The sequence below is a fragment of the Pseudochaenichthys georgianus genome, chromosome 17 (assembly GCF_902827115.2).
Source record: "Pseudochaenichthys georgianus chromosome 17, fPseGeo1.2, whole genome shotgun sequence".
In the NCBI taxonomy this organism is placed as follows: Eukaryota; Metazoa; Chordata; class Actinopteri; order Perciformes; family Channichthyidae; genus Pseudochaenichthys; species Pseudochaenichthys georgianus.
In genome coordinates this window covers 37096129-37111808 of record NC_047519.1, presented here as the reverse complement: position 1 = coordinate 37111808, position 15680 = coordinate 37096129, and the positions used below count along the sequence as shown (strand labels likewise).

General features: G+C 43.0%; 1 protein-coding gene across 2 annotated transcripts in view; it reads left to right on the top strand.

Moving 5' to 3' along the window:
* LOC117462234 (enhancer of polycomb homolog 1-like) overlaps positions 1-15680 on the top strand; it is a 47045-nt gene that overhangs the window by 20975 nt on the left and 10390 nt on the right. For both annotated transcript variants that reach the window (XM_034104365.2, XM_034104364.2), the window contains exons 3-10: positions 926-1071; positions 2431-2637; positions 6273-6421; positions 7875-8022; positions 8606-8770; positions 10903-10992; positions 12268-12416; positions 13762-14177. In XM_034104365.2, coding sequence (XP_033960256.1) covers positions 926-1071; positions 2431-2637; positions 6273-6421; positions 7875-8022; positions 8606-8770; positions 10903-10992; positions 12268-12416; positions 13762-14177 — 1470 coding nt within the window. The remainder of the gene's footprint in view (positions 1-925; positions 1072-2430; positions 2638-6272; positions 6422-7874; positions 8023-8605; positions 8771-10902; positions 10993-12267; positions 12417-13761; positions 14178-15680) is intronic.

Genomic DNA, 15680 nt, shown 5'->3' with positions numbered 1-15680 from the left:
TATGTCATTCCATTTTTAAGAAATGTTATTTATGAACATTGACTGTCAAAATTCTGCTGTCAAAACTATTTCCCAACTGGAGGAACATAAAGTGTCTCTTATGAACAGATAATTCTCCCCCATCAATGTCATCCACAGCTTTTTGAAATATTAGGCAAGTTTATTTATATACAACACAGTCTCCCGGCATTTCGTGTTATAGTCACGAAATTAATCTATTCATTCGTGTTCACCAACGCGATTTCCCCCTTTTTTTTCGTGTCACACAGAACGATTTTAAAAGCAATGTATTTCTATTGGTAGTGTGTTTCCTGCCTGCACCAAATAATAACAAAGTAGAAGGAAAAGAAAATACAGATTTCAGTATTCTGAGGCTCTGAGCCACATTTCTTTTCCTCGCGGACGGCAAAAAAATTCTGACGTTATACGATTTAAAATAAAAGGCTTAGGGTAAGATATTGAGCAAGACATTTTTTTTATGATCCACACAGCTTCTGGTATTTTGAAGACCCGAACGGACAAAAAGACGTGGTGCAGGCACCAATAGAAATACATTGCTTTTAGAATCGTTCTGTGTGACACGAATCAATAGATTAAATTAATTTGGTGACTATTACACGAAATGCCGTGAGACTGGGTTGTTATATGGCACCTTTTAACACAAGGCAATTCAAAGTGCTTTACAAAAACGAAAGACATAAAGAAAATGGCATTTAAAGACATTCATTAAAAAGCAAAGATAATAAACACACATTAATAAAAGTGTAAGATATGAATAGTTCAATTAAAAGCAGCAGCAAAAGAAAAGTCTTCAGCCTGGAGTAAGAAACATTACGTTTTTATAGATTTACAAATCTGTTATGTTATATATGGCTATTAAATAACCAAATGTCTAAAGTGTGTTTTTCCTTGTTCCTCTCTGCAGCTTTCAGCTTGGACGCAGAGCAGCCCGACTACGACTTGGACTCGGAAGATGACGCGTTTGTCAACAAGCTGAAGAAGAAGATGGAGATCAGCTTCCTGCAGTTTGAGGAGATGATCGACCGGCTGGAGAAAGGCAGTGGACAGCAGGTCGGCACTGTTTGTGTCTCCGTCTGCATCCCCTTTAAAACACAGCCGCCTGTAGAGAAAGGCCCCTGAAATACCCTAATAGACAAATACAAAATGAACCTATGAAAATAAACTGATACCTTCATTTTGTATGAATTTGAGACTATTTATGGTAAGACGCCATTCACATACGAGCCCTCATTATCAGATTTGACCTCCCTTAAAGGTCTCCTATTATGCAAAATCCACTTCATGTCTCTTCTACATCAACATGTGTCCCCTCTGTGTAAAGAGACTCTGAAAGTTTCAGGAACAAAAGGCGCTTTCACACCGCAGTACTTTTCCCACAAAGGTTCATCAGAACTCTTTAGTTCGCATGAACTAAGTACAGATCGCGTTCACACCGGAATAAATCCATGGGGAAGGATTAGGCAAATGAGCTGCTGACGTCACTTCTTCTTCTTCTTCTTTGGGTTTACTGGCAGGCCGCAAACCACTTCACGGCGTATACTGCCGCCCAAAGTCCCCGGCCGGAAGTCCCCGGAGTTGGGGAAGGCTTCAGTAGAAGCTGCTCGGAGTCCCAGCAGCTTCTACTGAAGCCTTCGGAGTAAATCGCCAGAACGCCGACACCTCCTCATCTCCACCGCTCCCATGGTTTATTTTGTGTTGCCATAAGTTAGTCTCTCTGCATTTCTGCGCTGGGCTAATGCTAATGCTAATAATGCTAATGCGAGGGTAATAAAATGGCGGCTTCACAAAACTTTTTGGGAGTTTGACGGGGCGTGGTTTGCAATCCGCCCAGCCAATCAGACATAGGAACCTTTTCCCCCCCACGAAAGTCCCCACGCGACATTTCGGAACTATATGGGAACTAAAGTGGGAAAAGTACTGCGGTGTGAATGCGCCTAAAGATTCTCTCTTTTTGTCCTGATCCATTTCTATAAAAACCTGTCTGAAAATGAGCTGATCAGATTTTGGCCACTTTATGATGTCATAACGATGTGTTGTCTTGTGTAACCATTAGCCAATCAGCAACGAAGGTAACCCCCCCGCCCCCCCTTATCACCTGAATCTCCTCTAGAGCACCATTGTGTTCTTTGTAACCAAATCTCTCTCAGAGGGGCATGGGGAGGGGCTCCTTACTTTCAACTAAAGTAACAGAGAATCAGCACTTTGGAAACGGGGCCGAAACAGAGGGGATTATGGGTAATGCTGCAATGATCCGTTTGGTGCCAATCAGAGACACGTTTTGTATATATCTGAGACCTGTGATATATTGATGAGTAACGGTATAATAGGGAACCTTTCAATACCCGTGCAAATCCATCTTTTAATCATCTGAGATGTAACTCATGTTTGTATCTTCCATCTTGCTTTCAGGCGGTGAGTCTTCCGGAGGCCAAGCTGCTGCTGAAGGAGGACGACGAGCTCATCAAGGAGGTTTTCGACTACTGGAGCCGCAAGAGGAAAACCAGCCGAGCAAACTGCCTCATCCCAAACTGCAAGCAGGAGAGACGGGACGGCTCCAGCACCAGCGACCCCTACGTGGCCTTCAGGCGGCGCACAGAGAAGATGCAAACCAGGAAGGTCGGTAGTCTGAAACTCAGCGTTTTATCAGCACTTTGTTTGTGGCTCTGGTCTTGGTAGTTGTTCAAACTGGATCTCTTTGGTGAATGCTTTTTGCTTAAAGAGCAACTTGCAACTTCTTTTTTTTTAATGGATTTATGCTTGAAGGTGGGGTAGGTAAGTTTGAGAAACCGGCTCGAGATCGCTAGAATTTGAAAATACACAACCGGAGAAAATCTGCCACTTCCTCACAGAGCCCCTCCCCCAACACACACGAACGCGCACATGACCAATGAGGGCACGAGATAAGTGTGTGCCCCGATGGAAGGCTGACAGGCAGGTAGGCCATCCAATCCGATTGGTTGTACTTTTTACAGTATCACGGCTTCTACAGATGACATTTTTTTATGGATTTGTTGTCAAAGCACTTCAGATATTCATTGCTATCGGGATGTTCAGAGCATTCCATGGAATATAACAAAGAGTGTATCTCGAGCCGGTTTCTGAAACTTACCTTTAACCTTGCCTGAAAATTACAATTAAAGAAGTTAATGCAGGATTTGATATTTTTTACAAGACATAAGGAATTCAGAGGGAAAGGAGCCGCTTTGAGCTCTGCTACTAAAAACTGCTTTTCTTTTTACGTCAAACGCGTCATCTTACGTCACATGGGGGAGCAACTTTCTCGGACTCGTTCTCAGCCCAATCCGCGGTAGTAGTTTGTAGTAATTGCATTTCACCATTTTAGGCCATAAGGTGAACCCTGTTATCGTTTCATCCCACTACTTTTTTTTTTTTAACTTCATACCAGATCTCATGCTGTTAGGCTTTTAAGTTTAAGGGAAAAAATACAATGTTATCTGTTTAACATGCTAATAAATAAGTAAAGACATGACAGAAAAAGCCGTGAGCTGGATGGAAACAGACGAAGTGGAGTTAGAAAGTGGGGAAAAAGCAGTGGATTAAAGTAATTTTTATACATGATTCATCCCTGTGCTGATAATTACTTTTCTTTAAAGGCAATAATACTCTGTGACACGGTTAGCTGTTGTATTGTGGAGTGTAACTAACTTTAAAGAGCAGTGAGAAAAGCGGTCTGGAAACGGCAGAAGTGGAGTTATAAGATGGGGAAAAACACGTGAATAATTAAGTTGAGGAATTGCAGAAAAAGCAGTTGGCTGGCTGGATACGGCAAGAGCTACATTTGTTTAATTTTAGTTTACGGGGAAAGTGTAAAAAATATACTGTTGTATTGATAAGTGGAACAAAGCATCGGTAGCAGTGTGGCGATGACTATGGAGAAATGCATTGTGCAGCGTCACACCTTGTAGAAAATACTTTGTCAAGTCAGACTGGTTTCCTTCTTCCGAGAAATATTTTTTTCACACTCTGATAACATCTCAGAAGAGGCTGTGGCTCAGTGGGATAGTGTGTTTATATTGGGATCAGAGGGGGTCTGGTTCAATCCCCACTGCAGTCAGCATGTCGTTGTGTCCCTGGGCAAGACACTTCACCAAGAAATTGTGGGGAAAAAGCAGTATTGAGTGTATGGAAGTCGCTTTGGATAAATAATCATTGTATTTTGTAAGTTGCTTTGCAGAGGTAGAAAAAAAAGAAGAAAAAAAGGACGACAAATAAATATAGTAAAAGTCACATTAAAATAGAGCAATAAAACAACAATCACACATTAAAAGCCAGTTTGAAGAGGTGAGTTTTTTGTACGGTTTTTGAAGCTGGTGAGGTCAGTGCAGTCTCTTATGGATTGTGACAACCCAGTCTCTCAAAAAACGTGTAATAGCTACGTTGGTCGACGGGGCAAAGCGTAGTATATTCACAAATAACCCTCTCAAGACGTGACATGGATGCAATACTTTGTAAAAAAAAACATGGAGCTCAAATAATCTTCGTAATATCTATCAAACTATGGATCCGCCACATCCACTGGACGTAGATTCTAAAAGTATACACTTCTCGCTAGAAATGTAATCAAAAAGCATTTTAACGCCCAAACTGTCCTGCAATTTAGGATTTCCCACTAAAAATTAATCGGGTGTCCGCCATGTTGTTTTTCTCACTGGGAAAGTTTGCGATCACGTCTTGAGAGGGTTATTCGTGAATATACTACGTTTTGCCCTGTCGACCAACCCTAACCTATTACACGTCTTTTTGTGAGACTGGGCTGGTTTTGATTGCGTTCCAGAGGGAGGAAAAAGCATCTTTCAAGTGACATGTAATGTAATTTAATCTCACTGTCACTGGCCAGATTATTGTGAGGTAGCCTGTGATGTAGAGCGATGATTCTCAACACTTGAGGCTGTCAAAAGAAAATACCCTGTCTGCCACTTCACACAAGTAAATGGACTGTACTTGTATAGCGCTTTATCCGGTCTTTACGACCCCTCAAAGCGCTTTACATTCTACATGTCGTTCACCCATTCATACAGAGCAGTGCACCTTACTCTAGGACCTAACATTCACACACACACACACACACACACACCGTTTTGCCATCGGGAGCAACTCAGGGTTAGGTATCTCGCCCAAGGATACATCGACATGTTGGCTGCACGGGCTGGGATCGAACGCACAACCTACCTTCTGGTTGAAAGACGACCGCACTCCCTCGCAGCCACAGTCGCCCATAAGTACATTTACCTTTTGACTTCTCTAGACACACATATAGACTTTTTGCACGACTTTTTATTATATATGTTGCACTGTTGGAGGAGCTCAGGTCAGAAGAATGTCATTGCCATTTCTACACTGTCGCTTTGTGCTTATGATAATAATTATCTTTTTTCATTTAGTTTTTGGAAGGCACGAATCAAAACAACATATAACTAAGTCATTATTGTTTTTATCAAAGTGGCTACACATAACAAAGAGGAGAGGGGGGGGTTGTTCTGCCGTGAGCAAACAAACTTGTCTGACAAGTAACGGACAGTTTGCTCAGAAATAACAGATATTTGGTTCGTTTTTTTATACGAACAGAAACAATTTTAGCATATAATAATAATAATAATAATTCCTTGCATTTATTATAGCGCTTTTCCAGATGCTCAAAGCGCTTTACAGACACACATTACACATATTTATATATACATGCAATGGTCACTGTGGACAATACCCACGGGAGCAAGTTCAGGTGAAGTGCCTTGCCCGAGGACACAAAGGATATAGCATATAGGCCTCATGGTTTCAGTGGAAACACTTCTTACCTCTCATTGAGTGTAATGCAATAATGTCGTTACAGCTTATTTTAAAACCAATATCTTCCCTGATCAGAGATGAACATTGACTGTTTCTTTTGTAAAGCATTTGTACGCCATCAAGTGGTCATTTTAAGAATTTACCCTGGGTGTGAAATGTATGATCTTGGCAACCCGTTTGCTTTCATCCATGCAGCTTTTATGAATGTGCAAAGAAGTGAGACAAAGCATCGAAACCTGTTGACTTCTACACTTGATGCACATGCGATACATTTAATTTAAATACGAATGATTCATAATATTTGATAATTGTGTGTGAATGTCTTGTCATTACGCGTCTTAGTGTGAGGCTCATGCCCTAAAGAACAGCGTTTAATGTTGACACCTTATCGGCATCGATCATGTCTTTAAGTATCGCTTATATATATTTCCTCCTCCAACACTCAGAACCGTAAGAACGACGAATCGTCCTACGAGAAGATGCTGAAGCTGCGCAGGGATCTCAGCCGAGCCGTCACCATCCTGGAGATGATCAAGAGGAGGGAGAAGAGCAAGAGAGAGCTGCTGCACCTCACGCTGGAGATCTTTGAGAAGAGGTAACGTCTCCAGGGCTGCACGCACAACACACGGAGACGTAAACAAAAGGCAATTAGACAACCAGCTGGAGACAGAAAGGCGGGTTATAAAGTGGAACAAAAAGAGTGGAGAACTTAGTGAGTTTTCTCTACTGGCATCTTGGTGTTGGTAGCTACTGGTCGATAAGTCCGTTATTAATCATTTTCTCCTTCGGATTCACTTTTTTCAAAGATACTAGTGTCCTCTAAGCAACACAAAGTGATGCTTTTACATAATTCCTTGTGGAGAAAGTCTTTTCTTTTAGTTCTTCAAAAGATCAAATTGACATGAAAATTGATCAGTGGAAGAAACGGGGAAAGCGTAAGACGACAAAAATGCCTTGAATACCACAAAGTGTTAAAATTCACTTTGCTAGAAGTCATCAGAAGAGATTGATTTTAGAATTTCGTCTTCATAGTCTTCAGTTTGTCACATATCCCTACAGATCATTTGGATATCAAGACATTTTCTCCTCGTTTCACAGTGTAATGCAATCAGTGAGTGTCTTAGTGACGGTGAATGATTTATCTCCCTCTTTCTGCATCGTTAAGCCTCTCTAATGGCGCATTTCCACTGCAGGGCCTCGCACGGCTTAGTACGGTATAGTTAGGCCTTCATGCGTTCACATTACAGTTTAGGAACTGGGGCAGTAACTATAGTAACGCAGTGTAGGCGGAGCCGTGACGTCATCTTCAATGCGAACCACAGAAAACCAACATTAGCTCTTAGCACTCAGAGCTCACAGCTCCTCATATCTGTTCAGAAACTAGACAAAAGTTAAACAAGTACAAACCACAGACTGCCTGTGTCATGGAGGATACTGGTTTATTTATGTCTGTATGGGCCGTTGTTGTGAGTGTGGACGGTCGGAGCATATACTGCGTTAGCTTAGCCAAGCTCCATTCAGAAAACACGCATTTTAAAAGGTGTTTCTCTGCCGTCTGTCTGCAGACTTGTCAAAGCATTAATTCATGGTTTTTACTAACCGGTATCAGTATGTTGTTACTTCGGCATCATTTAGAAACGTGTATGACAATTAAATCACGGTCAAATTGATTCTTCTACTAGTTTAGCATACTCAGCCCGGTTGTTGGCCCGGAAAGAACCTGGATTTTGGAGAGCCAGAAAACTGTGAAACAGTACCATTGGCCGGAACTACCCCGAGTGGAAACGCAACCAAAAACGGGCCGGGCTTTGCACGCTTAAACCGTGCTAAGCGCTGCAGTGGAAATGCGCCATTAGTGACAGTGATGTAGAAACGCCCCCATGATCAGAGTCAGAAAACCTGTATTAGTCCCACAGAGGGGACGTGTACATTGCTACAGCAGAAAAGAGTCAAAGACGGCTTAATGTTTCATTGGTGTAGTTCGAGGGGGAGAAGGACTCCTCTTTTCAAATGAAAACATGTTGAAATATCCCGGTTTTCTTCTCCAGGAACGTCATGTCGGACTACAGCGGGGAGGTGATGGCAGAGGTGTTGGCTGAGCGGGCGCTGGTGAGGCCGCAGATCATTCCCCTGGTCCCCGTCACTAACCAGTACCGACACCAGGACCACATGGACCTCAAGGACTACAAGTCCAAGGTGCGGCTCGCTTCTATCAAAAGATATTTGTTGAGCTTTATTCTTACTTTAAAACGAGGCATCCAGGAATGACGATGTGTGTTTCTATTTGTTAAATACTTTATTTAAATGTCATTGAGATTTGGGATCCATTTTTTTTTTAAGAAAGAACTAAATGATCATGTACAGTATAACCATAGACCGACACACGGCCACTTCCTAGACCTACAGTATTCTACACACATTATATAAAGCACTAGCAGAAAGTATAACTTATCAAAACGTGCAAGTTAAAAAAGTCACGGAGCTTTCACTCTGTATTATGTATTTAACTTGTATATGCTTCTAAATCTGCTCCTTTATCGAAGATATTTAATCCTATTTATACATTTATATACATTATGCCTTTGGCTACTCTTTGCACTTTCTGCTTGGATGCATTTCAATGTACAATAAAGTTAAATCTAATCTTAAAAACAAGAGCTAAAACTAATGTTAAAATGTCTTCTACAAAATAAATACTGTACAGACAGGACGGAGACATGTAGGCTACCCTTTAGGTGCTTTTTAATTCTCACGAGTTGCGTCCTTTATCCCCCTTTAGCCCGAGAAGGCGGAAGTCCCCCGTCAGAAGAGGAAATACGAGAAGAAGCCGAAAGCGTTGCCGCTGTCGTCGGGCGCGCCCCACCATCCGGGGCCTGCTGTCTTCAACGCCAAGGACCTCAACCAGTACGACTTCCCCAGCTCGGACGACGAGCCCTACTCCCAGGTACACACACGCGCGCGCACACACACACACACACACACTAATGATGGGAATTACGGATTTCATGGCTCCGTTCCTTTCCGAGAGCTGTTCAAAAGAGCCAGGTTTTTTTTAAATGGCGGTGGAGATTATTTGTTGACCCGGCGTTTAATTATATTTTGGCTTTACAGATGTTGCACTCCGTTTTATCCAGTGCATCCAAATGCTGCTGCGTTTAGCAAATTCTTTCACCCGAAAAACACGTCGTCTACCTGTACCACCGGCAGGGGCTCAGTCAGTAGGGGCTTGGACTGGGAGCTGTAGGGTCGCCGGTTCAAGTCCCCGACCAGACCTAAAATATTGAGTGTGAACCGCTACTTGGAGAGGTCCCAGTTCACCTCCTGCCCTGCCGTGGTGCCCTTGAGCAAGGCACCGGACACCCCCCTCACTCCCATTGCTCCCCGGGCGCTGTGCAATAGCTGCCCACTGCTCCTGGTGCTAGGATGGGTTAAAAGCAGAGAACACATGTCACTGTGTGCCATTAAAGAGGGTTTCATCCCTCCCATTCTATTGTACCACTTGTTATGACTTCTCTCTCTCTCTCGCTCTCTCTCTCTCTCTCTCATGCGTATTCCGTTAAGACCTGCCTCTGATTGGCTAACCCTAACCCACAACATCTCACTCCTCCTGCCTAAACCTAACCAGTCAGAGTAGGGGAGGGTCTTCACGGAATATGCTTGGTGAACAAAATCAAGCTTTTTCACCGTGCACGTAAAGGCGAGTGGATTTATGGCAGGCGGTGAACCAACGATGAAAAGAACATCTCTCACCAAGTAGGACTCGGTTCCCTTCGTTCAAAAGAATCGGATCGTTAACATCACTAACACACACAGGCATTCAGGCAAGCACACGCTCGTCTCAGAGAATGTATCGTTTGTTGATTACTTTTCTTTTGTTCAATGCATCAAGTGATATTTCTGCATAACGTCTATTCTTATATATCGGTTTTAATTTGGACTTAAGTCAGGAAACAAATATTATACAGCATTGGGAATATCTCCAAATCTGCAGGTCTGATTTTGCCTAAAATAAAAAAAACATGACGGTGAAGATGTAATTGTAATATGACGTAGAAATTAAAACTCTTTTGTTGAATGCATGTCCATGGAGGTATACCGTGACTCTCTTTAACAACTTTATATGGGTTTAGAGTCTTGTAAAGAAACGCAGAGCAGAACAGTGTTCATCGCACATTTCTAAAATCAATCGTCTCAGTAATCACTTTGCAGTCTGAATGCATTTCCCATACCTCCACTCTATTCCCACTGCCCCTCTTTTTTGTCCTGATAAATCTACTCGAATTTGCAAAACCACATGAGACGAGTGAATAGAGCGGTGCAGTGATGACGTATATTTGTAGGCTGACCCGGAGGTAAGATGCGCATGGGTTCCCTCGACAAAAAAGCAACGGGATTTCTCCATAGGATTTTGGAATATTGTAAAAAAATAAGGTCTGTGGAAAAAACAAACCTGTTTCATAAATGCATGTTTTGTTCAGCCGGATAATATCCACGTGTCTACCCTACTTTTATAATTTTCGAAGCATAAATCTAGTCGCCAGAAGCAAAATGCTAACGTTATGCTATAAAGGAACTACAGCAGGGTCGCTGCTTCAACGTCACGCCAACTTAAGATCCATATTCAGACATACAGATTGAAAATGGTACAAGTTGAAGCGTTTGTTTGAACAGTTTGAACACTTTGCAGGAGGTACTTGCTTTCAAGCAGAACAGGGCAAACTAATTTAGAGGACTGTGTACGTGTTAATGACGTATAACGGCCTCGACAACTCCTGTAGTCCTATTCAGCCACATGTTAACAACCATCGTTTCTCAGACAAGTAAACTCTTCAGAAATCCCCAGTGGAGTAACTGCTGATGGATTTAATGTCTCTTCAACCACAGACCTTATTTACAGCTGTTTTCCACAAACTAGTTCATAAATCCCGTTGGCTCCGCGACGAGGGAACCGGAGGTGGTAAAATGCTAACTCACTTCCGGGTTGTAGGACTCGTTCCTGCACGACTCTACGGGCTTCAGTGTTATAGCTTCTGCGTTTGCACCGGTGCTAGACTGACCTTTGACCTCTGTCCACAGCTGCACTCAGGCTCTTCAGAAGCGGAGGAGGAGAACGACCCAGACGGTGCCTTCGCCTTTCGCAGGAAGGCCGGCTGCCAGTACTACGCTGTAAGTAATAATAATTCATTCTGTTTTTAGAGGCGCCTTTCAAAGCGCCCACCTTACAGTTCATACAATATTCTAAGGAAAGGTTTAAGACGGTACAAAAGCACCGTAACAGGGAACATGTAGCGCTGCAGTGAGTAGGCTGAGCTGAACAGGTGGTTTTGAGGAGGGACTTGGACTGAAATCCTCCACACGCTGTACACAAGTACATACAAGAGCTTTGTTTCTACATGCTGGTGAGTTTAAGAGGGCCTCGTGTCCCAGCAGTGGTGTTTCTAAATGTTCTTTGCAGTGCTGGTTAGAACAGGAACGATAAGCATCATTGAGTTGTTTTATAACATGGTTTGAGTGTTGCTAAGCCTCTCGATTAGTTGGATAACTGGCATCTTGGTGTTCGTAACTGAGTTTTCTTTAGTCGATTTGTCCGTTTTCTCATGCTGAATCACTTTCTTCAGAGCATCTAGTGTCCTCTAGTCCAGTGTTTCTCAAACTTTTTCATACCAAGGACCACTTAACCAATAAAAAAACACTCGCGGACCACCTAACTCCACACATTTCCAAAAACACATTTTTTTTACAAATCGCCTGAAAATTGTACAAACAAGTGGCCACATGTGTGATGAAGGTGTTTATCTGGGCTATATCATGCAATCGAAAGTTAAACTTTAGCTCGTTCCATTGCGGAGATATTCCCGCGAGAGTGCGGAAAACTTAAATAAATGTATTTATTTCAAATGTGAAATGTTACCAATATACTCACCGACCACTAGGGGGCGCTCACGGACCACTTTGAGAAGCACTGCTCTAGTCAACACAAAGTGATGCTTTCACATGATTTCTTGTTGAGAAACTCTTTTTTTGTTCAAGGATCAAATTGACTTGAAAATTGATTGGAAAGGGAAAGACGGCTTGAATTGAATACCACAAAGTCATCAGAAGAGATTCATTTTAGTTTTTATAATTTCGCCTTCATAGTCTTCAGTTTACGTCACATATCCCTGCAGATCATTTCGATATCAAGACATTTTCTTCTCGTTTCACAGTAAAATGCAATCTGTGAGTGTCTTAGTGACGGTGATGGAGAAACACCTCCATGGTCAGAATGCCTTTATCAGTCCCACAGAGGGGACATGTACATCGTGACAGCAGAAAAGAGCCAGAGACGGCTCAATGTTAACTAAGAAGCATGCATCCAAAAAATATTAAAGATAATACAAATTACACATCAGAGGTTTTGTACCCAGAATGAAAGGTGTGACCGTGGCTCTCTGTCTGCAGGTGCGTCAGGACCGGGTGGGCAGCTGGCCGTGGTGCGGACCCTGGGACGGCGGTTTGGCAGAAGCTCGTTTCCGCTACAGTCTCACAACGCTCACCGTGCCGCGCCGCTGCCTCGGGATGGCCCGGCGGCGCATGGGGCGAGGCGGCAGGTCGGTTAAAATCCTGTTTGTTTACTTTCTGCGCCTTTAGATTTACCCTTTTCTTTGTTTTTGTCATATGCTTAACCGTGCAGTTTATTAGGTGTATGGATACCTGGCTTTTGCAATGCCACGCTTTTGTTCAAATGTACAGATGTGACACAATCTGACATCAGTCTTTGGTAAAAAGTACATTTTAAAGGTCACCTATTGTGCAAAATCCACTTCTTCATGTCTCTTCTACATCAACATGTGTCCCCTCTTCTTCACGTCTCTTCTACATCAACATGTGTCCCCTCTTCTTCATGTCTCTTCTACATCAACACGTGTCCCCTCTTCTTCATGTCTCTTCTACATCAACACGTGTCCCCTCTTCTTCATGTCTCTTCTACATCAACATGTGTCCCCTCTTCTTCACGTCTCTTCTACATCAACATGTGTCCCCTCTTCTTCATGTCTCTTCTACATCAACATGTGTCCCCTCTTCTTCATGTCTCTTCTTCATCAACATGTGTCCCCTCATCTTCATGTCTCTTCTACATCAACATGTGTCCCCTCTTCTTCACGTCTCTTCTACATCAACACGTGTCCCCTCTTCTTCATGTCTCTTCTACATCAACACGTGTCCCCTCTTCTTCATGTCTCTTCTACATCAACATGTGTCCCCTCTTCTTCATGTGTCTTCTACATCAACATGTGTCCCCTCTTCTTCATGTCTCTTCTACATCAACACGTGTCCCCTCTTCTTCATGTCTCTTCTACATCAACATGTGTCCCCTCTTCTTATGTCTCTTCTACATCAACATGTGTCCCCTCTTCTTCATGTCTCTTCTACATCAACACGTGTCCCCTCTTCTTCATGTCTCTTCTACATCAACATGTGTCCCCTCTTCTTCATGTCTCTTCTACATCAACATGTGTCCCCTCTTCTTCATGTCTCTTCTACATCAACACGTGTCCCCTCTTCTTCATGTCTCTTCTACATCAACATGTGTCCCCTCTTCTTCATGTCTCTTCTACATCAACATGTGTCCCCTCTTCTTCATGTCTCTTCTACATCAACATGTGTCCCCTCTGTGGAAAGAGACTCTGAAAGTTTCAGGAAAAAAGATTCTCTCTCTTTTTGATCCATTTCTATAAAAACCTGTCTGAAAACGAGCTGATCAGATTTTGGGCCACTTTATGATGTCATCACGATGTGTTGTCTTGTGTAACCATTAGCCAATCAGCAGCCAAGGTACCCCCCCCCCCCCCTTATCAAATACAACTTAAATTAAATAATCAAGATTAATAAGATAAGTCCTGAAAAGTAGGTTTTCTATCTTTACTAACGTCGCTTTAACTTCTCCTCTCGCAGGGTGTTGCTGGACAGAGCGCACACGGACTACGACAACGTTTTCCACGACCTGGATGCAGAAAAGTTCGACACGTCTCTTCCTCCGTCACCTCCTCCTCCTGCAGCTTCTTCGCGCTCGCCGGCCTCCGACAAGTTTGCCAGTACCTCAGAAACAAATACCTCGGACAGAAGTTCCTCCTCCCTCTCCTCCCCCTCTTCCAAGGACCTCAGTCAGATACTGTTGAATATAAGTGCGTGCCGATGGAGGCACTTTAGACCACGGACACTACCACTACACGAGCTGGACAATGCCCACCCGCTATTCAGGAAGCTGAGTCGCAGCCTGAAGCGACCCGCCTCCTCCCCCACAGCCGCGGGACAGCCGTTTGGCTCGCTGCGCCCGGGGAGGGTCGTCCACGCACCCCCCCCCACTGCTGGTAAGTGGACCGGCTGCAGGATGTATCGTCTCGGCACTGACTTTGAGATGCTAGTTCTTTCTCTCTGCTTGATTCTTGCATGGGTTTTATGTTCACTGTTAAATCTACAAGGAGTCTGGTGTATTACTCACTCTGATTTAAAGGTCACCTATCAGGCGAAATCCACTTCTTCATGTCTCTTCTACATCAACGTGAACATCTCTGTGAAAAGAGACTCTGAAAGTTTCAGGAACAAAGATTCTCTCTCTTTTTGATCCATTTCTATAAAAACCTGTCTGATCAAATGTTGGCTACTTTATGATGTCATAACGATGTTTTGGCTTGTGTAACCATTAGCCAATCAGCAACCAAGGTAACCCCCACGTATACATTATATTTACAGGATACATAGTTATAGACATTTACAAGTGCCCATTGTATCAGCAAGCATTTCACTTAGCCTAGCTTTAAAAACATGCAGAAAAATGCGATTTTTCAGTTTCAATTCTTGCTGAAGATTGTTCCAAGCAAGTGGAGCTGCGCACATAAAAGCTGTCTTACCTGAGACAGTCCTTGCTCTTGGCACATCTAACAAGACTACATCATGTGACCTCAGACAATAGCTGCTTGCAACTCTCTGTGTTATCAGAGAGCAGATATAATACGGGAGTTTACCCAACAAAGCTTTATAAATAAACGTGTACCAGTGACTGAGCCTCCGTACAGAGAGTGATGGTAAACCTGCCTTGGCATACAGGGTACAGTGAAGAGTAAGCGCTTTACAATTTGTGACAAATCTCAGTGCGCTGTGATAGGCGGCATCTAACTTGTTCAGGTAATTGGCAGGTGCATTCATATAGATCAAATCACCATAGTCCAGCACAGGTCAAAGGTCACAGAGCCTTTTCCTGGCCTCAAGCGAGAAACAGGACGTGTTTCTGAGAAAGAAACCTAGCCGAACCCTCAGCTTTTTCAGCAGCTTAATGACCTGAAGTTTAAAAGTAAGACGATCATCAAGCCAGATACCTAGGTATTTATAACAGGTAACCACTTGAGTAATTGTCCTTGCATAGTAACAATATCCAAAACAGGCTCTGGTGTCTTTTTAGCTTTTGAAAAGAGCATTACCTTGGTTTTATCCACATTTTAAAAGAAGCTTAAGCTCAGAGAGCTGAGTCTGAATAGTGTTAAAAACAGCCTGTAATCGTATTATTTTTAACCAAATGTCTCTCAGAGGGGCGTGGGGAGGGGCTTCTTGTTTTCATCTGAAGTAACAGACAGAGAATCAGCACTTTTGAATCAGGGCTGAAACAGAGGGGATTATGGGTAATGCTGCAATGATCTGTTTGGTGGTTGGAGCCAAACACTTCAGAGACATGTTCTGTATATATCTGAGAGCTGTAATATCTTGATGAGAAACAGTAAAATTGGGGACCTTTAAGGGTACAGAGTGGTTGCTATGGAGGGGTTTGCAGACTGCATGCACAATAAACAAACAATCAAAATAATTGTTGATCGATTCAT